Here is a 27,861-nt window from a genome sequence, read left to right on the forward strand (position 1 = left end):
AAATAGAAATAGAAGAGTACTTCCTTAATCTGTAAAAGGATATCTATCTTTTACAAAAAACAGAATGTTGAAGCCTTCCTTTCGAAACAAGGAAAAAGATAAGGTTGGCCACTGTCAGCACTGCTATCCAGCATTGTACTTGGGGGGCCCCAGCCAGTGCAGGAAGGAAAACACACGAAAAGAGTAAGGGCTGGAAAGGAAGATAAGAAGCTCATTATATATAGATGGTAATACTGTGTAAATAGAAAATCCAACAGAATCTCCAGAGAAGTTACCAGAAGAAGTGAATTTAGAAAGCGTGCTGGGTTCAAAGTCAATCATCTGGAATCAACTGCATTTTTGTACACTAGCAAGTAACAAAAAAATATAAAAGTGATATTTATAATAGCATCAAAAAATCAAATACCTAGGGATACTAACAAAATGTGCAAACTTTCTGCACACACAAAAAAATCAAGGGAACTGTTTAAACGACCTACTAAACAAATAAGGAGATTCACCGTGTTTGTTGGAAAACAGCACTGTTAAGATGTCTGTTGTCCCCAAATTAATCATAGATTTAAAGCAGAGTCAAAATCCCAGTTTTTTAGGACGTGGAAATTGACATATTAATTCTAAAATTTATTATAAATACAAATGATTTTAAATGACCAAGAATCTTAAAGATGGCGGGAGGACCTGACCCACTCAATGTCCAGACTTACTATCAAGTCCCAGGCATGAGGTATGATAGTGGTAACAAGAAGAGACAAATGGATCTCTAGGATCTAGTCCAGGAGGGTGGCAGACCTCAATGTGAAAAAAACCCGAAAAGCTTCTGGATCTTGAAGACAACGTAAGAGAACATCTTCATGACCTAGGAGTAGGGAAATTTTTCTTAAGCCTTAAAAAAGCATTATCCTGGGCTTCCCTGGTGGCGCAGTGGCTGAGAGTCCGCCTGCCGATGCAGGGGACGCGGGTTCGTGCCCCGGTCCGGGAAGATCCCACATGCCGCGGAGCGGCTGGGCCCGTGAGCCGTGGCCGCTGAGCCTGCGCGTCTGGAGCCTGTGCTCCGCAACGGGAGAGGCCACAACAGTAAGAGGACCGCGTACTGCAAAAAAAAAAAAAAAAAAGCATCATCCATAAAGGAAAAGATAAATTTGAATATATATTACAATTGAGAACTTCTTTTCTATCGGATGCACCATTAAGAGAATGAAGAGGGAAGCTACAAAGTAGAAGAGGATATTTGCAATCCCTGAATCTAACATAGGACTCATATCTAGAAAACACTAAAGAACTCCTCTGAACTGATGAAAGACATAAAAACGGGCACAAGACTTAAACAAGTACGTTATAAAAAGAGATCCAAACAGCTGATGAGCATATGATAAAAAGCTCAATAGAATTCGTCAGAAAAATGCAAATTAAAGCCACAATGAAATACCACAGTTTTAACGACCAGAAGCACTCAAATGTAAAAGATTGACAAACACCAGGGATTGATGAGTTTGCAGAACAACTGGACTCCCGGTCCGTTGCTGGTGGGAATGCAAAACGATGCAACCACTTTGGAATGGCAGCATCTGATTGAAGCTTTATCTTACACACTCACAACTTCCTCAGGAGAGCCTTTCTTTACCACTCTCCAAGGCCAAACACCTCTAGGCCACACCGGAGTGATTCTAAGACACACATCTGAGCATCTCTGAAATCAGGGTGCGCCCTAATGTAATCAGAGCTCTCATTCCAGATTTGCCCCAGTCACCTCTCCTTCATGGCGCTGTAGCCACAACACTGACACATGTCTGTCGAAATGGACTTCCTTCTTCACTCCTGGGAATCCTGAAACTGGAATTACTGGGTCAAAAGACATGCACATTTTTTCCAGTTATTTTTTAATTACACAACACATGAATACACCCATATTTTAAAATTCGGCACAAACCCTCCTAGTACCAGTCCTTCCCCAAAGGCAGCCACTCTCAGCAGTTTGCAATATATCCTTCTAGACTGTTCTTTGCACTTACATGCATATTAATATATGGTACACATATTACTAGAAGCTACCATTAGCCTACTTTCCATAAAGACGGTAGCAATACACATCTACCAGTAATAAATGAGAGGGTCAGGCCTTTGCCACCTCTGGAATCAATCTTTCTAATTTTTTCCCAATCTGATAAGTAAAAATCATCTCATGGTTTAAGTGTGTACTTATCTTATACACAGAACTCAAATCCATCTCTTCCTCGTATCTGGAATTCCAGATTTTAGGAGGTCTCCCCTTCCATACTGCCTAACACCCTGAAGTTATACAAATATTCCCCTAAGCTTTCATCTACGATTGGTAGAGCTTTATTTCACACTACTTAGCTCTTTAATCCATCTGGCATTTATTTTTACACACAATAGGAGAAGAAGAATTATTTTTCCAACCAGAGCGCCAACTCTGCCCTCCCTGCCTCACTCAATTAAAATGCCATTTTGGTCAGGTATTAATGTCCCATATATACTTGGAATGTTTTCTGGACTTTGTCTTTCACCGATCCATCTCTGTGGCAAAGCCATACTGTGCCTTGTTTATTGTAGCTTTATCGTTAAGTTTCAAAACCTGGTGAAGAAAGTCCTCCCTCATTAAACTTTGAAAACTTATTAGCAGTTTTTGCACATTTTCCTTCCACATTAATGTTTAAAAACATCTTTCTCAGTTTTAAAAGCTTGGCTTTCTTGTTGGAAGTTCATTAAATCTGTTTACTTAAGAAGGCTATAGATATTTTCATGATACTACATCTTCCTATCCAGATATTTTGTTCTTTGCTCTTTTTAAAGAAGTTTGGGCCTTTTTGTGCACTGGCTGTCCCGGACTCCTTGTACCTTACAATACATGCACTTTCCTTCCAAAAAAACAAAATAAAATAAAATTATTCTCTTCATTTGGATCTGGGTCTTTCCTGTTGAGTTTATTCCTAGGTTTTACTGTTTTTATCACTACTGTGAGTGGAATTTTAAAGTTCTTCCACTTGTACCTGAATATTGCTATTGACTATTGTATACTTTGTATCCAGTCACTTCTCTGAGTTCTCTTACTTTGATTTTTTCATTGACTCTTGGATAGTCTAGCTAGAGTATCATTTTGTCTCTTCTAGTTTTCACACTACAAATTTCATTTTGCTGTTTCTTACATTAGCTAGAACCTCAAAACAATGTTGCACAGAGACTCTAGGGGGCACCCATGGCTGGGCCCTGGTTACAGTGGTTTAGTAATTTCCCACTTAACACACCATATGCTGCTGGTGCATCTACCAGCTTTGGCGGCACCTGGGAGCTCATGAGAAATGCAGGCTCTCAGGCCCTACTTACTGAATCAGGATCTGCATTTTAATGAGATTTCCCAGGTGTCTGATAATGTACTTTCAGGTTCAAGGCACACTGGTCTAGATGACTTCTTTCTATTCTGATTTTAGGTAAGAGTTTAGTAACAGGAAGAGCTATGGCAGTTGGGGTCTACCAAGTGCTTCTTGGCATCTACGGACCCCTAAAATACAGCTTCCTCCTTTTTCGCGGCAATCGTGCGTTTTAGGGTTTGATATCCTAATTCTGGGCCGCCCCACGTCCTAGACTGTGAGGCCACCTCTCGGGCTCCAAGCATCATCACTCCTCACCACCTACTCCCGCACCCCCATCTCTCCAGCCCCTGGAGCATTTTGAGGGCCAAGATGGGTTGTCCTGCTTCAGCTCCCAGACCTGGTCAGTGCTCAGAAAACACCTGATTTAACTTGAGCTGTCGATCTTTTACGGCTCAGAGGGGGCCCCCTTCCTCCTCTCTAGATGCAGATGGATTTCCTTCCTCTCCCATCACCTTTGGCCCGCGAAAGACCCTACAGAAATTCCCACCATCGGTACCCAGCGGCTCCACCACCACGTGCACAAGACACCGTGCTGCACAGACTGGGCAAACCCCAGCATCTCAGAGGGGCCGGCGTGGGAGCCCCAGGGCCCAGCTGGGGACAGAGGCGTCCCGCTCACCCTAAGGTGACCCAGGGTGAGCAACAGCCCCGACGCGGCAATGAGACGCTCCGCCCAGGGTGTTGCTGTTCGTTCGCGACTGACCGGACGTCGTGGCCTTGGTTTCTGGACACGCGGTCATCAGGAGAGAGCCTGCCCCCCCGGACGGGGCTGGGACGCAGCACGACCGGCCGGGAGCGACCCAGGAGAGAGGAGGCCGCTCCTCTCAACTCCCCAACAGGGAGAAAGCAAGCCCAGCAGCTCTGCCCTGCAATGCCAGGGCTGGGCTGGGCGATGGGGAGGCCGGAGGTGGCAATGTCCTTCCAGATGGCTCCGAGGGCAGTGAGGGCACTGGTCCCTCTGCTGGTCTCTCAGGGGTCAAGTGAAGGCCAGGGGCATGGGGGCACTGCCAGCACAGTGCCAGGAAGACCTCAGGCCCCTGCAGCACAGCTGGGCCTGGGCCCTGGGGCCACCTCGGGCTAGGATACTGCCTGAGGCCACCTGTAGGGGCAGAAGCCCAGCCATGCGTGCGCTGAAGGCTGCAAAGCCCGTCTTCTTCTGAGCCTGCCCAGGTCCCCTCTAGGTGACAGATGGCCACCAGCAGGGATCCAAGTCCGCAGAAAGAGTCTGGCCAGGTCAGGAGTCCCCAGGTGTCCTGACGTCCCCGAAGGAGCCACCCGCCCTCAGGGCAGGTAGAGTGCTACCACCACGTAGATGACCCAGCTGGTGGACACGAAGACCCCAAAAAGCAGGCTGAAGAGTACCAGCGAGCGGGCCTTGCGCGAGGCCTCCTCAGCCTGGGCCAGGTCCCCCCTGCCCAGCGCCGCACGAGTCTGCAACGAGATGGGGGGCGAGCGGACACAGAGTCCCCACTCCCTCCCGGAGGCACCATCGGGCCCGGCCCCAGTGCGCAGACTGGACAGCTGACCCCGTGAGGCGGTCAGGGGCCTTCCCAGCGACGGGGGTGGCGGCTGCCGGCTCCTGGGCTCTGGCCACGGGCCTGACCCAGATCCACACCCTCCGTCCCACTGCCTACAATCCTCACAACCACCCCGAGTTTGGTGTCATCGTTGTCCCCACTTTGAAGATGAGGAAACGAAGGCTCAGAGAGGTTAAGTGACCCACCCTAGGGCCACACAGCTGGTGGTGGAGCCAGAATTGACAGGCAGGCAGCAGCCTCCGGAGTCCCGCCTCTGTGCTGTCCTGAGAGCGTCTTTCTCCCCACAGTCCTGTCCTGCTTATGACGGGGGAGCTTGGCCATGGAGGGAGGTCAGCCTTGAGCAAAAGCCCCAGGGCCTTCCTACTCTGTCTAGTAGCAGGTCCTCACATTGGCATCATGCTAAGTCCCCAGGGTCTAACCTCTTGCCTGGCCATGGTCAGAAACAATCAGGAGGGAGGGACGGAGGAAGAAGAAAGAGTGTTATCGAGAGGGGGGGGGTGGATGGACGGAAGGACAGGGACAGGTGGTTGGATGAGTAGACAGATGGGTGCATTAATGGACGAACAGAGGGGTGGGTGGATGGATGAATAGATGGAGACTAGAGAGATGGTGGATGAATGGGTGGGCAGTGGCTGAACAGACAGACGGGTAGCTAGACAGATGGAGGTGGATGGGTAGAAGTGAGTGGATGGATGGATGGCAGTCTCCACCTGAGTAAACACAAGCCCCCACCGGATGGGCAGTTCCTTGGGCCTTAATCATCCACACCTTCAGTGTGAATTGTTTCCGTTGAATTTTCTAGGGCAGATCTTGAGTGACGGGGAGCAGAGACAGCCGAGGAGAGGGCGAGGACCGCACAGACAGCTGGGCACTGATTTCCCAATCCTGCTCCCCTTCTCAGGGGGAAACACCAGGGGCCCAGTTGCTGGGGAAGGGGCTGTGTGGACCCCACCTGGGCCCTAGTGGCTGCAGGCTGGGAGGGCTGTACCGAGGACCGCCCCACGCCCACCTACCTCGTGGGAGTAGACGACGGCAATGAGCCCGGTGAGCAGGCAGCAGAAGAGGGTCACCAGCACGGACTCGACCATGTAGTCCTTGGGCAGGGGCCTGTGTTCCACCGTGGCCGGGGCTGGCACACCGGCCACGGCGCTGTTGTACTGTGAGGGCAGAGGCCACGGCGTGGTTAGGGAGCACGCAGCCTGCGACAGCCGTGGACCCATCACTCCACCCACTGCCAAACCCCACCCAGTGATGCTGCGGGTCGCCCAGGGGTCAAGGCCCCCCTTCTGCCCGCTCCCTCGGCACCCCCAGCCTATCACTCAGCCCCCAGAAGTCTCAGGGTTCTGCCCTCTACAAAGTGCTCAGTCCAGGGTCCAGCCACCAGTGTCTCCATGTCCCCACTGGGTCCCCACCAGGAGGGACCTCGAAGCTATCCTCCACAGGCAGCCAGTGTTTTGTTTTTTCCTAAAAATCTAATCAAGTCATCTCCTACCAAAGGCCCTGGGGACCCTCACGGTGGGTCCCACCTTCCTATCCTCCCCTCCCCACTAAGCTGAACCAACCACCGTCATTGCCAGAAGACACGGACCTTGGCCCCCTGCACGCCTGTACTGTGCCCTCCTTCTCTCCTCTGCCTCAACTCTCCTATTCATCCCGTAGAACCCAGCTCAAATGCTCCCACTGCTGGGAAGCCTCCCACTCCCGCCCAATCCCCAAGCTGAGGGAGCCCTTTTCTACTGCTCCCCTGGGCACAGAAGCATCCCCCTGCCGGCCGCTTGTGGTGACCTCTCACCTCCTGTGCGCCAAACTCTCCAGCCCAGGGAGGGAGGGACGGAGGGAGGGGCGTGGGGGGAGGAGGGAGGGGCGAGGGGGAGGAGGGAGGGGCGAGGGGACGAGGGAGGGGCGAGGGGGAGGAGGGAGGGGCGAGGGGGAGGAGGGAGGGGCGAGGGGGAGGAGGGAGGAGGGAGGGGGAGTGAACAGGGAGGGGGGCGGCGCCCGCGGCCTGACTCACCACCGGGAAGGGAGCGAAGAGTGGCTGCGCAGTGGGCCCGGGGAAGAGCGGCGCGGGCGGGGGGTACAGGGCGGAGGCGGAGGGCGCGGGCGGGAAGAGCACGGGCTGCGGGAAGGGCGGCGGCGGGTAGAGCAGGTGCGTGGCCTTGGGGTCGGGCGGCGCGTAGGGCGGGGGCTCGCCCACGAAGCCGATGTTGGGGACCCCGCCGGCCGCCGCCTTGGGCGGCTGCCGGGCGTCGCCCGCGGCCTGGGCCTGGGCCTGGTCAGGGGTCGTCGCGGAGGCCTCGGCCGAGGGGTCGCCGGGGGTGCCCTCCGGCGCCGGGGCGCTGCCTCCGTCCGCGGCCGCTTCCTCGTTGGGCCCTCCGTCCTCCTCCAGGAGCTGCGGGCGGCGAGGGAGCTGCGGGAGCTCTGGGCGCGCGGCGCTCCCGGCGTCCTCGGGGCTGCCGCCCCCTTTCGCGTCCGCTCCTGGGAAGAAATGGCAGGGGTGGTGAGCCCCCAAGAGGCTGCTGGGCCAGGTGGGAGTCCTCCCCCCAAACCCCAGAACACAGCGCCTCCAAGGAGAAAGTCACAATGACCGTGCCCATCCTGACCCCTGGTGAACCCCGCACTCAGGCTTCTCCAAGCTGGGCCCTTGAATCTTTACCCAAAGTGCTACAATAGGACAAGAAAACTAAGGCTCAGAGAGGTGAGCTGCCTTCCTGGTGATCACACAGCCAGTACGTATGGCCGGCTGGGATGGAAGGCAGGCCTTGCCCACACCTGCCAGCCCCTCGTCCAGACTGCCCCTGCTGGGAGGTGGCCCTGTCCCCACAGTCCTGCTGCCGCAGCCGTTGGAACCCGGAAGAAGCTTCAGCCCAGGGCAGCCCCCTCATAGGCTGTGCTGAGACACCGTCCAATGGGGGCTGGTCTGAGGAGATTAGCTGAGCCAATCAGGTTCTCGGCTCTGGAGTGGTCGGCCCCCCAGCCAAGCGAGTGACTTCAAAGAGGCAGGTCGTCACTAAGGGCCAAGTGCCTTCTGAGGCAGAGAAGGAACAGAAACAGGAATGGGGTGGGGGAGGGGCAGGGAGATGCCAGGAGCAGTGGGCGGAGAGCAGCCCACCCAGCAGCTTGGAGGGCGCTCAGAGGCCCTCAGCTGCCCAGCTGCCTTCCCTCCCTGGACCTGGCCTCCAGCATCCGTACCATAAACTCTGGAGGCACCCCAGCTGGTCCCAGCAACTCCTGAAGGTCCCCCTGCACCTCCTAAGAGCAGTTCTGACCAGCTGAGCACCTCTAGGCCTCAGGTAGGTCCTGGAGGAACAACCTGGAAGGGTCCTGGGGCAGACCCCCTGGACCTGGGTGGGCATTCAAGGACCCACAGCAGGGACAGACAGCCCAGGGCATGGCTTTGGAGGTTCATTTCCTAAGTGTCTTGAAGGGTTATAGAAGGCAGAGAATTAAGTAAATCAGACATGACAGTGACAGTGCTGCTGAGGGTGGAGAAGCCTTGCTGAAATCCCCCTCCCATCCTTCCCCCCACCTCCACCTCCCATACAGCTGGTGGGCGGAGTCAGAGGCTAGGGGTCCTTAGGGGAGAGACCCCCAATGGCAGGGAGTACTGAGCCCCTGAGAGCTCCCCACCCTCTTCCTCCAGCAGGCAGGGTCTCACTCAGGGCATCTCCTACACACCCATCTGGTGTTCGTGCCTCCACACCTCTACCCATGCCGTTCCCTCTATTTCTCTACCCCTTGAACCCGGACTTGGCCACGTGACTTGCTTTGGCCAATGGCTCATTAACAAACATCTTGCACACAGAGGCTTTAAAAACCTACATCTCGGGCAGAAGACCTAAATAGACATTTCTCCAAAGAAGATATACAGACTGCCAACAAACACATGAAAGAATGCTCAACATCACTAATCATTAGAGAAATGCAAATCAAAACTACAATGAGATATCATCTCACGCCGGTCAGAATGGCCATCATCAAAAATTCTAGGAACAATAAATGCTGGAGAGGGTGTGGAGAAAAGGGAACACTCTTGCACTGCTGGTGGGAATGTGAATTGGTTCAGCCACTATGGAGAACAGTATGGAGGTTCCTTAAAAAACTACAAATAGAACTACCATATGACCCAGCAATCCCACTACTGGGCATATACCCTGAGAAAACCAAAATTCAAAAAGAGTCATGTACCAAAATGTTCATTGCAGCTCTATTTACAATAGCCTGGAGATGGAAACAACCTAAGTGCCCGTCATCGGATGAATGGATAAAGAAGATGTGGCACATATATACAATGGAATGTTACTCAGCCATAAAAAGAAACGAAATTGAGCTATTTGTAATGAGGTGGATAGACCTAGAGTCTGTCATACAGAGTGAAGTAAGTCAGAAAGAGAAAGACAAATACCGTATGCTAACACATATATATGGAATTTAAGAAAAAAAAATGTCATGAAGAACCTAGGGGTAAGACAGGAATAAAGACACAGACCTACTGGAGAACGGACTTAAGGATATGGGGAGGGGGAAGGGTGAGCCGTGACAGGGCGAGAGAGAGGCATGGACACATACACTCTGACAAACGTAAGGTAGATAGCTAGTGGGAAGCAGCCGCATGGCGATGGTTGCACAACAGCATTAATGTACTTAATGCCTCTGAACTGTACACTTATAAACGGTTAAAATGGTAAATCTTACATATATTTTACCAGCTTTTTAAAGCCTCTCTCTCCTGCTGATCACTACTAAAAACGCTAGACAAAATACAGAAGACACTACCCAGAGACCCTGAAAAGTGAACAAAAGCAAGCAGATCGTGGAGTGCAGTCAGAACGCAGAAGTGACCATAAAGGGGGTGAATTTCCCATTTTTTTCCTCTCATTTCCCTTGAAGCTCAAAGCTCCAGTCACAGAGCCACGTGGTAGAGCACCAGAATGAGCAGCTAAAACTCCACTGGAAACTCGGTCATTCTAGCCAGAGGAACCAGGAAAGGGCCCCTGCAGAGTGGAAATAGTGGGGAAATCCTAGAGAGGAAGTAGCTTCAGAGGGGGATCCCCTATGTGCACTGGGGTGACCAACGTATATCAGCTTGCCCAGGACTTCCCCGGGTTTACTACTGAAAATCTCGCATCCAGGCAAACCCCTTAGTCCCAGGCAAACTGGAATGGTTAGTCATCTTAGAATGGATCCACAAAAGTCTTAGACTCACCCCCAAGCTGCATGTGTAGGAGACAGACCTAGACCAGCATAAGAAAGACCTTAAATCTGGACCACTAGGGCTTCCCTGGTGGCGCAGTCGTTGAGAATCTGCCTGCCAATGCAGGGGACACAGGTTCGAGCCCTGGTCTGGGAAGATCCCACATGCCATGGAGCAACTAGCCCTGTGAGCCACAATTACTGAGCCTGTGCATCTGGAGCCTGTGCCCCGCAACAAGAGAGGCTGCGACAGTGAGAGGCCTGCGCACCGTGATGAGGAGTGGCCCCCACTTGCCGCAACTAGAGAAAGCCCTTGCACAGAAACGAAGAGCCATAAATAAATAAATAAATAATTTTTTTAAAAGGCAAAATTCCTTTTAAAAAAAAAAAACTGGACCACTAAAAAAGCCAGAAAACGATGAACAAAATGGCAATAAGTGCATACCTATCAATTACTTTAAATGTAAATGGACTAAATTCTCCAAAAGATAGAGTGGCTGAATGGATAAAAAGACAAGATCCATCTATATGCCGTCTACGGGAGATTCACTTCATATGTAAGCACACACAGAGACTGAAAATGAAGGAACAGAAAAACATATTCAATGCAAAAGGAAGCCAAAAAGCCTGGGGTAGCTCTACTTATACAACAAAAAGAGACTATAAAACAAAGACTGTAATAAGAGACAAAGAAGAGCATTACAAAATGATAAAGGGGTCAAATCCAACAAGAAGATATAACATTAGTAAATATTTATGCAACCAACATAGGAGCACCTAAACATACAAGCAAATAATAACAGACCTAAAGAAAGAAATTGACAGCAATGCAATAATAGTGGACTTTAATACCCACCTCACATCAATGGAAAAATCATCCAAACAAAAAAGAAAAAATAAGGAAACAGCAACCTTAAAGGACATGTTAGACCAGATAAACTCAACAGATATATACAGAATATTCGATTCAAAAGAAACAACACACATTCTCATCAAGTGCACATGGAACATTCTCCAGGATAAATAATGGTAGGCCACAAAGTAAGCTTTATAAATTTAAGAAGATTGAAACCATATCAAGCATCTTTGCCAACCACAATTGTATGAAACCAGAAATCTATTACAAAAAGAAAACTGGAAAATTCACAAATACGGAGATTAAACAACATGCTACTGAACAACCAATGCGTCAAAGAAGAAATCAAAAGAGAAATTTTAAAAAATACCTTCAGGGACTTCCCTGATGGTGCAATGGTTAGGAGTCCATCTGCCAATGTAGGGGACATGGGTTCAATCCCTGGTCTGGGAGGATCCCACATGCCACAGAGCAGCTGGGCCCATGCACCACAACTACTGAGCCCACACGCCACAACTGCTGAAGCCTGTGTGCTTAGAGCCCATGCTCTGCAACAAGAGAAGCCACAAGAGAGAGCCCAGGCACAGAAACGAAGAGTAGCCCCCACTCACCGCAACTAGAGAAGGCCTGCACACAGCAACGAAAACCCAGTGCAGCCAATAAATAAATAAATAAATAAATAAATACCTCCAGACAAATGAAAATGGATAGAACATACCAAAACCTATGCAATGCATCAAAAGCAGTTCTAGGAGGAAAGTTCATAACAATAAATGCCTATACAACATCAGAAATCTCAAAAAAACACTCTATACCTCAAGGAACTAGAAAAAATGAAGCCCAAAGCTAGCAGAAGTTAGGAAATAATAAAGATCAGAGTGGAGATAAATAAAATAGAGATTAAAAAGACAATAGAAAATATTAAAGAAACTAAGAGCTGGTTCTTTGAAAAGATAAAATGGACAAATCTTTAGTAGACTAAGAAAAAAAGAGAAGATTCAAATAAATAACATAAAAAATGAAAGAGGACACAATACCACCAATACCACAGAAATACAAAGGCTCATAAGAGACTACTATGAAAAATTACATGCCAACAAATTTGCCAACCTAGAAAACATAAATTCCTAGACACATACAATCTGCCAACACTGAATCATAAGAAAGAATATCTGAGCAGACTGATTACTAGGAGACTGAATCAGTAATCAAAAACCTCCCAGCAAACAGAAATCCAGGACCAGATGGCTACCAAACATTCAAAGAATTAATACCAATCCTCAAACTCTACCAAAAATGTAGAAGAGGCAGAAACACTTCCAAACACATTTTATGAAGCCAGCATTACCTTGATATCAAAACCAGAAAAGGATGCCACAAGAAAATTACAGACCAATATCCCTGATAAACATAGACATAAAAATCCTCAACAAAAAATATTAGCAAACAAAACTCAACAATACATTAAAAGAGTCATACATCATCATCAAATAGAATTTATTACAGAGATGCAAGGATGATTCAACAACTGCAAAAAAATCAATGTGGTATACCACATAAACAAAATGAAGAACAAACATCATATGATCATCTCAACAGATGTTGATAAAGCATGACAATTCAATATCTATATATGATAAAAACACTCAACAAAGTGGGTATAGCGGAAATGTACCTCAACATAATAATAAAGGTCACGTACGATAAGCTCACAGCCAATATCATATTAATGGTAAAAAAAAAAAAAAAAACTGAAAAGCTTTTGCTTTAAGATCAGGAACAAGACAAGGGTGCTCACTCTCACCACTTTTATTCAACAGAGTATTGGAAGTCCTAGCCACAGCAATCAGACAAGAAAAAGAAATAGAAGGAATCCAAACTGGAAAAGAAGAAGTAAAACTGTCACTATTTTAGATGACATGATATTATATATAGAAAACCCTAAAAACTCCACGAAAAAACCTTTAGAATTAATAAATGAATTCAGTAAAGTTGCAGAATATGAATTCAATATACAAAACTCTGTTGCATTTCTATACACTAATAGCAAACTACAAGAGAAATTAAGAAAATAATCCCGTTATCAAATAGAATAAAATACCTATCAAATAGAATACTTAGGAATAAATTTAACCAAGCAGATGAAAGATCTGTACACTGAAAACAATAAGCCCTCAGTGAAAGAAATTGAAGAAGACAAATAAAAGATAGTCTGTGCTCATGGATTGGAAGAATTAATGTTGTTAAAATACCCATACTACCCAAAGCAATCTATAGGTTCAATGCAACTCCTATCAAAATTCCAACAGCATTTCTCACAGAAATAGGAGAAACAATCCTAAAATTTGTATGGAACCACAAAAGACCTCAAATAGCCAAAGCAATCTTGAGAAAGAAGAACAAAGCTGGAGGCATCATGCTCCCCAATTTCAAACTATATTACAAAGCTACACTAATCAAAACAGTGTGGTATTGGCATAAAAACAGATACACAGATGAATGTCAAAGAAGAAAAAGCTCAGAAGTAAACCAACATATATATCATGAATTAATTTATGACAAAGGAGCCAAGAATACACAATGGGGAAAGGACAGTCTCTTCAATAAATGGTGTTGGGAAAATTGGACAGTCACATGCAAAAGAATGAAACTGGACCACTATCTTACACCATATCCCCAAATTAACTCAAAATGGTTTAAAGACTTGAGTGTAAGACCTGAAACCATAAAACTCCCAAAAGAAAACATAGGCAGTAAGCTTCTTGACATCAGTCTTGACAATGATTTTTTTAGATTTGAAGCCAAAAGCAAAGGCAACAAAAGCAAAAACACCCAAGTTGGGATTACATCAAACTAAAAAGTTTCTGCACAGCAAAGGAAACCATCAACAAAATGAATTGGCAACCTACTGAATGGAAGAAAATATTTGCAAATCATATATTTGACAACAGGTTGATATCTAAAGTATAAAAAAAACTCATAAAACTCAATAGCAAAAAATAAACCCACAATTAAAAATTGGGCAGAGGGGTCTTCCCTGGTGGTCCAGTGGTTAAGACTCCACGCTCCCAATGCAGGGAGCCCAGGTTCGATCCGTGGTCAGGGAACTAGATCCCACAAGCATGCTGCAACTAAGAGCCTGCATGCTGCAATTAAGATCCCGTGTGCCACGACTAAGACCTGGCACAGCCAAATAAATAAATAAATTTTTTTAAAAAACTGGACAGAGGATCTGAGCAGACATTTTTCCAAAGACATAAGGGGGGCCAACAGGTACATGAAGAGATGCTCAATCAGGGAAATGCAAATCAAAACCACAATATCACCCCACACCTGTTAGAATGGCTATCATCAAAAAGAAATAACAAGTGTTGGTGAGGAGGTGGAAAAAATGGAATCCTTGTGCACTGTTGGTGGGGACATAAACTGGCATCACCACTACGGAAAACAGTATGGAGATTCCTGAAAAAATTAAAAATAGAACTACTGTATGACCCAGCAATTCCACTTCTGGGTATTTATCTGAAGGAAACGAAAACACTAACTCAAAAAGCTATATGCACTCACACGTTCATTGCAGCATTATTTTCAATAGCTAAGATGTGGAAACAACCTAAGTGTCCACCGATGGATGAACAGATAAAGAAAATGGTATATATCTAGACACACACACAATAGAATATTATTCAGCAGAATGATATCTTGCTATTTGCAACAACAGGGATGGACCTCGAGAGCATTACGCTAAGTGAAATAGGTCAGACAGAGAAAGACAAATACTGCATGATCTCACTTACATGTGAAATCTGAAAATAAAATTAAAAAATAAAAAACCTGAGTTCATGGATATAGAGAACAGATTGGTGGTTGCCTGAAGTGGGGATGGAGGTGGGCAAAATGAGTGAAGGGCGTCAAAAGGTACAAACTCAGTTATAAAATAAATAAGTCCTGGGGATGTAGTGTACAGCGTGGTGACTATAGTTAATAATACTGTATTGCTGGGACTTCGCTGGTGACGTGGTGGATAAGAATTTGCCTGCCAATGCAGGGGACACAGGTTCGATCCCTAGTCCAGGAAGATCCCACATGCCGTGGAGCAACTAAGCCCATGCGCCACCACTACTGAGCCTACACTCTAGAGCCCATGAGCCACAACTACTGAGCCTGTGTGCCACAACTACTGAAGCCCACACGCCTAGAGCCCCTGCTCCACAACAAAGAGAGGCCACAGCAATGTCTCAGCCCGGACACTGCAACGAAGAGTAGCCCCCGCTCGCCACAACTAGAGAAAGCCTGCACGCAGCAACAAAGACCCAACGCAGCCAAAAAACAAAAAACCTTAAAAAAAAAAATACTGTATTGCATATTTGAAAGTAGCTACAAGAGTGGTTCTTGAAAGTTCTCATCACAAGAAAACAATTTTTCTAACTATTATGGTGACAGATGTTAACTGGACTTATTGTGGTGATCATTACACAATATATACAAATATCAAATCATTACATTGTACACCTGATATTAATGTAATGTTATGGCAATTGTACCTCAATACAAAAACAGAAAACTGGACCAAGACTGGACATGCTACTCATACAAGGTGAAACGACTAGTGATCTGAAACTACCAAGGTTGATTGCCTACTGAAACAAAACATATCAAGACTTTCCAGGGAATTATAACAGGACTGAGAACCTACACAACATAATATTCGCAACGTACAGCACACAATCCCCAAATCATTCACCATACAAAGAACTAGGCAAATGTGACCAGTCCCCAACGGAAAAGACAATCACATGTCCACCTGGAGATGACCTAGACGTTGGAATTATCAGAAAAAACGGCTGTTACAACTAGGCTCCATGAGGAAGATAAACACACTTGAGAAAAGCTCTCCATAAAGAATTAGAAAGTTTGATGGGAAAAAACAGGAACCAACTGGAAATTTTCAACTAAAACACATAGTATCTGAATTTTTTTTAACATCTTTATTGGGGTATAATTGCTTTACACTGAATTTTTTTTTTAATTCACTGATTGGTCTCAATATCAAAATGGAGGTGACAGGGGAAGAAAGTCAGTGAACTTGAAGAAGCACCAATCCAACAAACAGATTAAAGTGAAGGAAAAAAAAAAAAAAAGCATAGTGCCTCAGGGACCTGTGTGGTAACACAAGAAGGTCTTCACTCTATGTACCAGTCAAGTCCCAGGACAGATTTTAGGAAAAATATATTTGAAGTAATAATGGCTGCTAACTTCCTAAATGTGGTGAAAGACAAATTCATAAAACTCAGAAAATCCAGAACAGGCACTCTGTGGGAGCAAACCACCCAGATACATCACCATAAAACTTCTCAAAACCAAGGATAACAGCAAAGCCTTGAAAACAGGCAGAGAAAAATGACACGTTATATACAGGGGAACAACAATTTGAATTTCCATAGTCAAGAGACGACCGAGGTCAGAAAACAGTGGATCCACCCAGAAATCGATATCTAAAGGAAATGTCCTTCAAGGACTTCCCTGGTAGTCCAGTGGTTAAGACTCTGTGCTTCCAGAGCAGGGGAGGGCGGGTTTGACCCCTGGTTGGGGAATTAAGGTATCACGTGCCACAAGGCCCCAAAAAATAAAAATAAAATAAAACATAAAGGAAATGTCCTTCAGGAATAAAGGCATGTATTCATTTTCTATTGCTGTATTAACAAATTATCATAAATATAGTGGCTTACAACACCCATCCACCTCACATCCATATAATGACTACAGTCAAAAAATAAATAAAACCGGGCTTCCCTGATGGCGCAGTGGTTGAGAGTCTGCCTGCCGATGCAGGGGACACGGGTTCGTGCCCCGGTCCGGGAGGATCCCACGTGCCGCGGAGCGGCTGGGCCCATGAGTCATGGCTGCTGAGCCTGCGCGTCCGGAGCCTGTGCTCCGCAACGGGAGAGGCCACAACAGTGAGAGGCCCGCGTACCGCAAAAATAAATAAATAAATAAATAGATAGATAAATAAATAAAACCCAGAGGCTAGGATGTGGAGAAATCAGAGCCCTTGTGCACTGTTAGTGGGAATGTAAAATGGTGCAGCCATATGGCAATTCCACAAAAAATTAGAAATAGAATATTTCCAGGGAATTCTCTGGCAGTCCAGTGGTTAGGACTCGGCCCTTTCACTGCTGTGGCCTGAGTTCAATCCCTGGTCGGGAAACTAAGATCCCACAAGCCTCATGGTGCGGCTAAATAAAAAAATAAATGTTTTAAATAAATAAAAATAGAATTTCCACATTAACCAATAATTCCACTTCTGGGTATATACCCAGAAGACCTGAAAGCAGGAGCTTTAAGAGATATTTATACACCCATGTTCATAGCAGCACCATTCACAAAAACGAAAAGGTGGCAGCAACCCAAGTGTCTACCGACAGATGAATGGATAAGCAAAGTGTGGTCTGTCCATACAATAGAATATTATTCAGCCTTTAAAAGGAAGGAAATTATGACAACAAGGAGGAAACTTAAGGACGTTACTCTAAGTGAAATAAGCCAGTGACAAAAAGCAAATATTGTATGATTCCACCATCTGAGGTCCTTAGAGGTGTCAGACTCAGAGACAGACAGGGGAATGGTGGTTACCGGGAACTGGGATAGCGGCGGGGCGGGGGGGGAATGGAGACATTATTTAATGGGTAGAGAGTTTCAGCGTGGAAAGATGAAAGAACTTATGGAGATGGATGGTGGTGACGGTTACACAACAACGTAAATGCATTTACTACCACTGAACTGTACACTTAAAAATTGTTAGGATGATACATTTTATGGTATGTGTCTTTTACAACAATTTTCTTAATGGGGAAAAATTACCAAAATGCTCATGTACTAACTCACAGTTCTGTAGGTCAGAAGTCCAGGCTGACTGCACTCAGGGTCTTACCAGGCCAACATCAAGGTGTCAGTTGTAGTGGGCTCTTACCTGGAGCTCTAAGGAAGAATCTCTATGCAAGCCCATTCAGGTTGTTGGCAAATTCCAGTTCTGTGGGTCTGAGGTTCTCTGCTCCCAGAGGCTGCCCACCGTCCTTCCCATGTGACTATTTCGATCATTAAAGCCAGGGATGCACATCAGATCTCTCTCATGCTTCAGAATTCCCTGTCTTCCCTTCTACTACCAGGCAGAGAGATAGTTCTGCTTTTAAAGGGCTCGCCTGATTAGGTCAGGCCCACCCAGAAACACTCTCTGTATTTTAAGATCAACTGACTTGAGACTTTAATTCCATCTCTAAAATCCCTTCACAGCAGTACCTATACTAGTGTTTGATTGAATAACTAGGGAAGGGAAACCTGGGTGTCATCCTTAGAGCTCTGCCTACCACAGGTAAAATAAAGTCATCCTCAGATGAAAGAAAACTAAGAGAATTCCTTGCCAGAGAACTTCTGTTAACAGAAAGGCTAAAAGAAGTTCTTTGGGCTGAAAAGAAATAATACCAGAGGTAAACCTGAAACTTCAGAAATAAAGGAAGACCCACAGATGTATAATTATGGGGTGAATATAAAAGATAATTTTTCCTCTTAAATCCTCTAATATATGCCGGTGGAAGGCCAAAATTATAACATTTTATGATGAGTTTGCAATGTGTACAGATGTATTACACATGAAAACTATAACACTTATTAAGCTTATAAATGGATGGGCATGAGGGTAGAGACCTCTAAGTTTACAAGGTTCTACATTTTACTGGAAGTGATACAATACTAACTCTAAGTAGACTATGAAAAGTTAGGTATGTATTTTAACCCCTAGAGCAACCACTAAAAAAATAACATGAAGCTATGCAGCCATAACAGCAAGAGATAAAATGGAATACTAGAAAATATTTAAGTCATTCCCAAAAAAGGTAGGGAGTGGGGCACAGCACAGGAGTGGAAGAGGTGGAAACCAGAGGAACAAAACAGAGGCAAAGAGAAAACAGTAATAAAATTATATACTTAAATGCAACCATATCAATAATTACTTTAAATGTTGATGGTCTAAACTTTGCAGTTAAAATGCAGAGATTGACATAATGAATAAAAACCGAGACTTACAAGCAACCTACAATAGATAAACTTTAAATATAAAGACACAGAGCTGAAAGTAAATGGGTGGAAAAAGATATGCCAAATAAACAGTAAGCAAAAAAGGCTGGAGTGGCTCTTTTAATATCAAATAAAATAGGCAAAGCCCGGGAGTCTAGAGCCCGTGCTCCGCAGCAAGAGAAGGCACCGCAATGAGAAGCCCACGCACCGCAACGAGGAGTAGCCCCCGCTCGCCGCAACTAGAGAAAGCCCGCGCGCGGCAACAGAGATCCAACACAGCCAAAAAAGAAAAAAAAAAAGTCAGAGTTAAAGAAGATGTGGTACATATATATATGTATGTGTATATATATATGTATGTATGTGTAATACACACACACACACACAATGGAATACTACTCAACCAAAGAAGAGACAGAATGAAATAATGCCATTTGCTGCAACATGTATGGACCTAGAGATGATCATACTAAGTGAAGTAAGTCAGACAGAGAAAGACAAACATCAGATGATATTTCTTATATGCAGAATCTAAAATATTATACAAAGGAACTTATTTACAAAACAGAAACAGACACATACATAGAAAACAAACTTATGGTTACCAAAGGGGAAAGGGAGGAGGGAGGGATAAGTAAGGAGTTTGGGATTAGCAGATACAAACTATAATACTATATATAAAAGAGATAAACAAGATCCTACTGTACAGCACAGGGAACTATATTCAATATCTTGTAATAATCTATAATTGAAAAGAATCTGGAAAAGGGTATACATATATATATATATCACTTTGCTGTACGCTTGAAACTAACACAATATTGTAATTTAACTATACTTCAATTTTTTTTTAATGGCTTAAAAAATTTAAAAACGGGATTCCCTGGCAGTCCAATGGTTAGGACTCCGTGCTTTCACTGCCAAGGGCGCGGGTTGGATCCCTCGTTGAGGAACTAAGATCCCACAAGCCGCACAGCCAAAATTTTTTTTAAAAAGTACAAATTTCCAGTTATAAGATAAAATTATAATTATAAAAATATTTCCAGTTATAAGATGGGTCCTAGAGATGTAACGTACAACATGATAAATTAACACTGCTGAATGTTATGTATGAAAGTTGTTAAGAGAGTCGATCCTGGGAGTTCTCATCACAAGGAAAAAATATCTGGGGAGTTCCCTGCCAAGGACACGGATTTGATCCCTGGTTGGGAAACTAAGATCCCACAAGCTGCACAGCACGGCCAAAAAAAAATAAAGGTTTAAAAAAATAAACAAAAAACTCTTTAAAGGATGAAAGAGTATTTTAGGTAGGAAGGATTTGGGGCTGACCACATAATTCTCGATTCCAAGCAGGTGAAAAAATATGTTATATATGATGGTGTGAGGAATGGAGGGATTAGTGGGGAAGACTTCTTTTTCCTTAAAATTCTTCTTAAAATGGACATGTGAGAATAATGTTCTCAGTGATTGTAACTATTTGAAGATTTCCAGAAGGTGTAATTCTAACTTTTCAAATATGACGTAGATTATCGAAGTTCAGTAAGAATTAGCATAAAATATTAGCATTATCGTAATATAAGAGGATGAAACACAGGACAGAGTATAATAAATTCATGTAATCCTTTTGAAATAACTGTAAAGAAGTTGGGGAAAGTTTTCTGTCTAAACAGAAAGTGTTCTAGCTGTTGTAAAGCACTAAATTCACTTTAAAAATATTAACCATGGGGCTTCCCTGGTGACGCAGTGGTTAAGAATCTGCCTGCCAATGCAGGGGACACGGGTTCAAGCCCTGGTCTGGGAAGGTCCCACATGCCGCGGAGCAACTAAGCCCGTGAGCCACAACTACTGAGCCTGCGCATCTGGAGCCTGTGCTCTGCAACGGGAGAGGCCGCGACAGTGAGAGGCCCGCGCACTGCGATAAAGAGTGGCCCCCGCTCGCCGCAACTGGAGAAAGCCCTTGCACAGAAACGAAGACCCAACACAGCCAAAAATAAATAAATAAATTAATTTAAAAAAAATGGTCCACATCAAAAAAATCTTAAAAAAAAAATATTAACCATGCACACTTATTAAAATAAATGCTTGGCTTTTAGAAAAAAATAAATAAAAAGGACGTTCTTTAAAAAAACAAAACAAAACTGGAGGACTTTACCTGATTTCAAGGCTTATTCTAAATCTACAATAAACGAGACAGTTCATATTAATGAAATGATAGACACATCCATCAATGTAGCACTAAAATAGCAGAGTATCAAAACAGACGCACATATCTATTTGGTCAGTTGATTTTTGCCAAATGGGGAAAGGAAAGTCTTTTTAATAACTGGTGTAAGAGCAACTGGCTATCTTTGTGGGAAAAAAGTGAATATTGACTCTTTCCTCACAACATACACAGAAATTAACTAAAATACATCATAAACCCAAATGTAACACCTAAAACTATAAAACTTCTGGAAAAAATATAGGAGAATATCTTTGTGACCTTAGACTGGATAAATAAATACTATGTATGACACCAAAAGCATGATTCATAAGAGAAAACAATGCATCTATTGGACTTCAAAATAAACTTTCTTCAAAAGACATCACTAAGAAATACAAAGTCACATCACAGAGTGGGAGAAAATATAACACATACATCAGACCAAGGAGTTGTATCAACACTGTATAAAGACCTCTTAAACTCAATACTAAGTCAAATATCCCAATAAGAAAGTGGACAAAATACTTGTCTACTTCACCAAAGCAGACACTCAAATGGCCAATAAGCACATAAAAAGATGCCCCGTGTCTTTAGTCCTCAGAAATGCCATGAAAATTAGAAATGCCAATTAAAACGAGATATCGCTACACATCCATTAGAACGGCTGAAATTAAAAACAAAACCAACCGAGCTAACCTTGGCACGTTTGGTAAGGACGTAAACAAACGCTGCAAGTAGGAAAATAAAATAGTAAAAACCACTCTGGGAAACAGTCTGACAATTTCCTAAGAAGTTAAATATACATCTACCGTAAGATTCGGCTATTCCACTCCTAGGTGTTTACTCAAGGGAAATAAAAATATAGAACCACACAAATTTGTATAGAAACTCTGTTTGCAGGAGACCCAAACTGGAAACAACCTCAAAAGTCCACAACCAGATGAATGGATAAGGCAGTTGTGCTGTATCCACACTGGAATGTGTCTGCAGAGGTGGCTCTATGCTCCCTGCCTCCTGACATGTAATTCTCTCCCCTTGAGTGTCCCGGACTGCATGACTTTTTTACTGCGTGACTTTTCTTTTTCTGGCCATGTTGCTCGGCTTGTGGGATCTCAGTTCCCCGACCAGGGATCAAACCCGCACCCTCGACAGTGAGAGCACAGAGCCCTAACACTGGACCCCCAGGGAGTTCCGTGCATGACTTCTAATGAAGAGACTATGGCAGCAGGTATGGGGTCACTTCTGAGATTAGGTGCTTTCTCTTTTAATATTTTATTTATTTATTCGTTTATTTATTTATTTTGGCTTCACCGGGTCTCAGTTGCCACATGCGGGATCTAGTTCCCTGACCAGGGATCGAACCCAGGCCCCCTGCGTTGGGAGTGTGGAGGCTTACCCACTGCACCACCAGGGAAGTCCCAAGATTGGGTTTTAAAAAGATCATGGCTTCCTGTCAATTGCTCTGTCTCTGGCAACTCCAGGAGGAAGTGAACCATGGTGGGAGGGGCCCACGTGACGCAACAGGACACTGAGGCCCTAGCCAACAACCCAGGAGGCACCGAAACCTGCCAACAACCAGGTGAGTGCGTTTGCAGGCAGCCTTTCAGCCTCTTCTGAGTCTTGAGGTGACTGCACCCCGGCTGATGACTTGGCTACAACTTCAGGAGAAACTCAAGCCACAGGCACCCAGCCCAGCCACACCAGGCTGTGCAGTAATAAATGGGGGCTGTTTAAAACCTAAGTGTTGAGGGTACAGATCTTCCTCAACTCACGATGGGGTTACCTCCAGAGAAACCCATCAAAAGTTGAAAATATTGGGCTTTCCTCCTGGCGCAGTGGTTAAGAATCCTCCTGCCAACGCAGGGGACGCCGGTTCGAGCCCTGGTCCGGGAAGATCCAACATGCTGCGGAGCAACTAAGCCCGTGCGCCACAACTACTGAGCCCTTGTGCCACAACTAATGAAGCCCAGACGCCTAGAGCCCGTGCTCCGCAACAAGAGAAGCCACCGCAATGAGAAGCCCGCACACCACAACGGAGAGTAGCCCCCGCTCACCACAACTAGAGAAAGCCTGCACGCAGCAATGAAGACCCAACGCAGCCAAAAGGATGGACCTGGGCAGTACGGAGGCGGTGCACTGGGCCTGGCAGCATCCGGGGGGAGGAGGGGAAGGGAGCTGACAAGAGCAACAGGGCAGATCAGATCTCTCTCCTCTCCCCTCTCAGTGCCCAGGGCAGAGCTGGCCTGGTGGATATGGGATGAGGTTCTTTTTGGCCATGCCACGCAGCATGCAGGATCTTAGTTCCCCGACCAGGGATTGAACCCGGGGCCCCAGCAGTGAAAGCACCAAGTCCTAAGCACTGGACCGCCAGGGAAGTCCCTGGGCTGAGGTTCTGGGTCATGATCAACGGCTGGAGCTCAGGGGCCAGACTGCCCGGGCTGCTTCCTCACCCTTAAAAGGGGAACATCACTACTTCTCGGGGTTATTGTGGGGATGAAATGAGTGTACGCATGTACAGTGCTTGGGCGCTCCGCTAACCCTGGCTACCGTCATCTGAGGTTAGGAAGCGTCTGGGAGATGAGAAACTGGAAGGGTGTTCCGGCCAGTTTGGGGAATCGGTAAGAAGTGGGGGAAACCAAAGCCAATGAGGAATGAGATCACACGTAACGTCAGCAAGGTTTGCGACTTCTGAGTTTGATCCAGAGAGCTGGGCTCTTCCAAGAGGACCTCCGTGGGGGGCGTCGGGGTTGCTGATCTATTGCAGAGTGGGTGTGGCCTAAATATCCCTGCGGGAGACACCAGGGCAGCTCCCAACCTCACCGACCCAGCCAAGGGCTGGAGTTTTCAAATAAGGCAGCAAGAACAAAAGGAACATTGTGGGGAAAATGAGACGTTGTGTTTGCCGTCTACGCTAGAGGGCCTTCCTCTAAGCCCAGGGGCCACTGGCTGACCTACTTATGAAGCTCTCAGCCAAAATCCACCACCCTTGGTACACAAAGCCCCCAGACCACCCTCTGAATGTGCAGCTAGGCAGAGGCACCCAGCCGCCAGCCATTCAATCCCACACGTTTCCACTGGGCAACTCCTGTGGACTAGTGTTCTAGGCTCAGAAATACAATTCTGGACGGACCGAGAGATGATCATACTGAGTGCAGTCAGTCAGACAGAGAAAGACAAACATTATGTGACATCACTTACAGGTGGCATCTAAAAAACTGATACAAATGAACTTGTTTACAAGACAGTAACAGACTCAGACATAGAAAACACATTTATGGTTACCAAAGGGGAATGGGATGGGGGATAAATTAGGAGCTTGGGATTAACAGCTACAAACGACTATATATAAAATAGATAAACAGCAAGGACCTACTGTAGAGCACAGGGAACTATATTCAATACCTTATAATAACCTATAATGGAAAAGAATCTGAAAAAGGATATATACATAACTGAATCACTTTACTGTACACCTGAAACTAACACAACACTGGAAATCAACTATACTTCAAATCAACTATACTTTAAAAAAAAAAAAAAGAATTCTCTACACAAACCCCACAAAAATACCATGATTTCAGCAGGGTCAGGTGCCTGTGGGGCTGCTAAGTGGATGAAGCTTTGCCACTAAGATATCCGAGGGAATAGCAGTGATAGTGCTCGGAACTGCAGCTACCATTTTTAAGCATTTATCGGGTGCCAGGCCCTGAGGAACAGACATGACATCTGCATTAACCCTGAGCCAGCTTTGCCACCCTGTGAACCCTGGCTCTGCGACCTTAGAGACAAACTCTCCACGTCTCCCTTTCCTCATCTGTAAATGAGGATAATAATAGTAACCATCATTTAAAAATAATAACAGGGACTTCCCTGTGGCGCAGTAGTTAAGAATCCGCCTGCCAACGCAGGGGACACGGGTTCGAGCCCTGGACCGGGAAGATCCCACATGCCGCGGAGCAGCTAATCCCGTGCACCACAACTACTGAGCCTGCGCTCTAGAGCCCGCGAGCCACAACTGCTGAAGCCCGCGCGCCTAGAGCCGGTACTCCGCAGCAAGAGAAGCCACCGCAATAAGAAGCCTGCGCACCGCAACGAAGAGTAGCCCCCGCTCTAGCGAAAGCCCGCGGGCAGCAACTAAGACCCAAGGCAGCCAAAAATAAATTAATTAAAATAAAATAAGATAATAAAAATAGTAACAGTGGACACATGCTCAGGCTCTGTTCTGAGCTTCCTTACAGTAGCTCAGGTCAGCCTCAGGTGTGTCTTATTATCCCGTTTCACAGGTGAGAGAACTGAGGCTCCCAGCAGGTAACCTGAGCCTAGGAGGCGCTCCCTCGGTTGCTGGCACGGGAGTGCCCCGGGGAGACGCCGAGCCCCTGCCCCAGTTATCATAACAAAAACCGCAGCTACCCCGGCCGCCTGGGTAAATACCTGGCCCGATGACGCGGAGATAGGGCTGCAGAATAAATAAATTTGCTGGCGGGGCTGCCCGGCCATGGCCTCGGGTTCTCGGGTTCTCTGACACCCGAGCCTCGGCGGGACATTCCAGCCGGAAAGGGGGGCCGGGAGCTTGGTGGGAGGTGCTCGAGGGCCCGGGGTGCTGGCGACAGATGAGTCAGGCGGGGCCGGTCCCCATTCGCAGCAGCAACCCCTCGGGAGCCCCTTGCACAAGAAATCTAGGTGCGCCCCGCCCCAGGTTCGCGGGGGCGGTGGGTCAGGCGGACTCCGCACCGCCCGCCGCTCCGGGTCCCGCCGCCGTCACCACCACCCCCTGCCCGGCCAGCCTGGGACTCCCGAGGGCAAGGCCGGGGTCTCAGTTCACCACCCCCCGCCCCGCCCAGGGCTGGCTGCGCCGCGGGCCGCCGGAGTTGCCGGACTGAGCCTCCCCGCGCCCCGCACCCCGTCTGCCCAGCTACCTAGCACGCCCCCGGCCCCCGCCCCGCCTCTCTCGGTCCCCGATTCAGTCTGCGGGATCTCCTGCCGTCTCTTCCCGGCTCTCTCTCCCTCCCTGGCCCTGTCTCTGCTCCCCTTGCCAGGGTGGCCCCCTTCCCCGCTCCAAGGACTGCAGCCTAGCCCGTTCACCACCTTTGTCCGGTGAACAGTCATTAGAGGAAGGACGGGGCGTGGGGGAGGGAGAGGAACGTGCCCCCCACATCGCCACTGCCGGGCATCTGCTGCCCGCCCGAGGGCTGCCCCTCCCCGGCGGAGGGGGCTGCGGCCAAGGTGCCCGAACTCCCCGCAGCGGCCTCCGGGCCCCTCAGTTCCGGGTGGGAGAGAGAGGCGTCCCAGGGCAGGCCAGCCTCGGGGCCCGGGGCGGGGTCGCCCTCGCCTTCCCCGGAGGACGGGACCCCCGGGAGCGCGCACCGGGCCCGCCGCTCTTACCTGCGTCCATGGCGAGACCAGCTGGGCTGCACGCCTCCCGCGCCCGGCACCTCCCGCCGTCGCCGTCGGGCCCGGCTCCGCTTTCGCGGGCGGCTCGGGTTTCCTGGTGCCGGCAGCGCGGCCGGTTAATCATTGACCGCCTGGATTGCCCGCGGCTGTGTCAACAGGCGGCTCCGCGCGCGCCCCGGCGCTGGGGCCCGAACCTGCGGGCGCCCCCCAGCCTGGCCGCCTCGGCAGGACCCGCGCCCGGCGGCCCCCCGGGGAGGAAGCCGAGTTGGAGGCGGGTGGGAGGAGGGAAGCAGCCCAGACCCAACTGGGAAAGGGCAGGGGGAGACTGGGGCAAGCCGGAGAGCACGGCTGGATGCATCTGTGGCCAGAAAAGGCCTTGGGGATCCGAGTTGCCGAATCCTCCCTTTTATTTTGCCCAGCAAGACAAGCCAGAAATACAGATTGTCATATGAAATCTCCTGGGTTTTAAAACAATGTGTGTGAGACTTCTAGTCCCTGAAACTTACCAGACTGGAGAACTCAAAGCAGGTCTCACTCCAAACACCGAGAAATGCTAGACTACGTAGGCAAGCCAGACGGCAATTTAAATTAATGGCGGAGCTCCCAAGATAGTACGGGAGTTCCCCAGGGACCAAGGAAGACAGCCTGGAGGGGATGGAGGCGGGTGCCGTCTGTGCATTGTGGTGGGTTAGTGGTCTCTTACGCTGTTCTAGGCTTAAGTTTTACACCCAGACGTGGACAGGAGATGAAACCTTGGGTCTGTGAAGCAGGGAGTTGGGATGAAAGCGATGAACACAAAATAAATCTGCCCATGGCTCACGGAGGAGACGAGGAAGCTGGTCTGGAGGAAACAAAGTCTCCCTGGGCATTATAACCACAGGCCTATTCCTCACATGGGTCTGGGGTTCAAGTTCAGCCCGTTGTTGTGGTCCAGAAACGCCGACTTTAAAAATTGACATTAAAAAAAAAAAGTGGCTGCAGGAAAGAGCGCTGGGATTTCTCCCAAGCAAAACTACTCTGGTGGGACAACCCCCATCCAAGATGACAAGATTCCCACAGAAAAAGCGCCCTAAACATACGGGCACAACCCCCAAAGGCAAAATGCACAGGCAAACAACTAACTCACCATGAGAGAGAGTCTCCAGGCAAGGAAGCAGGACTTGATTGTGGGGCAATCAGTATCCAACTGGGAAAGCAGAAACACCTGGAGTATTTAAAAGAAAAGGG

General features: G+C 47.2%; 1 protein-coding gene across 1 annotated transcript; it reads right to left on the minus strand.

Annotated features, from left to right (window-relative positions):
- Positions 1–1,314: 1,314 nt before the first annotated feature.
- On the minus strand, positions 1,315–26,758 carry PRRT1B (proline rich transmembrane protein 1B). Its single transcript, XM_067745451.1, has 5 exons — positions 26,626–26,758; positions 7,697–7,804; positions 6,939–7,402; positions 5,941–6,084; positions 1,315–4,820 (listed from the first exon to the last, which is right to left on the minus strand). Exons 1-5 carry the CDS (start codon positions 26,756–26,758, stop codon positions 4,671–4,673), a joined length of 999 nt encoding a protein of 332 aa, XP_067601552.1. The 3' UTR covers positions 1,315–4,670.
- Positions 26,759–27,861: the final 1,103 nt, after the last annotated feature.

Source organism: Pseudorca crassidens, chromosome 7 (genome assembly GCF_039906515.1).
Source record: "Pseudorca crassidens isolate mPseCra1 chromosome 7, mPseCra1.hap1, whole genome shotgun sequence".
NCBI lineage: Eukaryota > Metazoa > Chordata > Mammalia > Artiodactyla > Delphinidae > Pseudorca > Pseudorca crassidens.

Excerpts from the sequence above, each read along its gene's own strand:
- PRRT1B (XM_067745451.1), bottom strand. The coding sequence starts at position 26,758 with ATGATTAACCGGCCGCGCTGCCGGCACCAGGAAACCCGAGCCGCCCGC. Across the intron at positions 7,403-7,696 it reads TCTGGACGAGGGGCTGGCAG|GAGCGGACGCGAAAGGGGGC; the intron begins GTGTGGGCAAGG and ends ATTTCTTCCCAG. Across the intron at positions 4,821-5,940 it reads CCGTCGTCTACTCCCACGAG|ACTCGTGCGGCGCTGGGCAG; the intron begins GTAGGTGGGCGT and ends ATCTCGTTGCAG.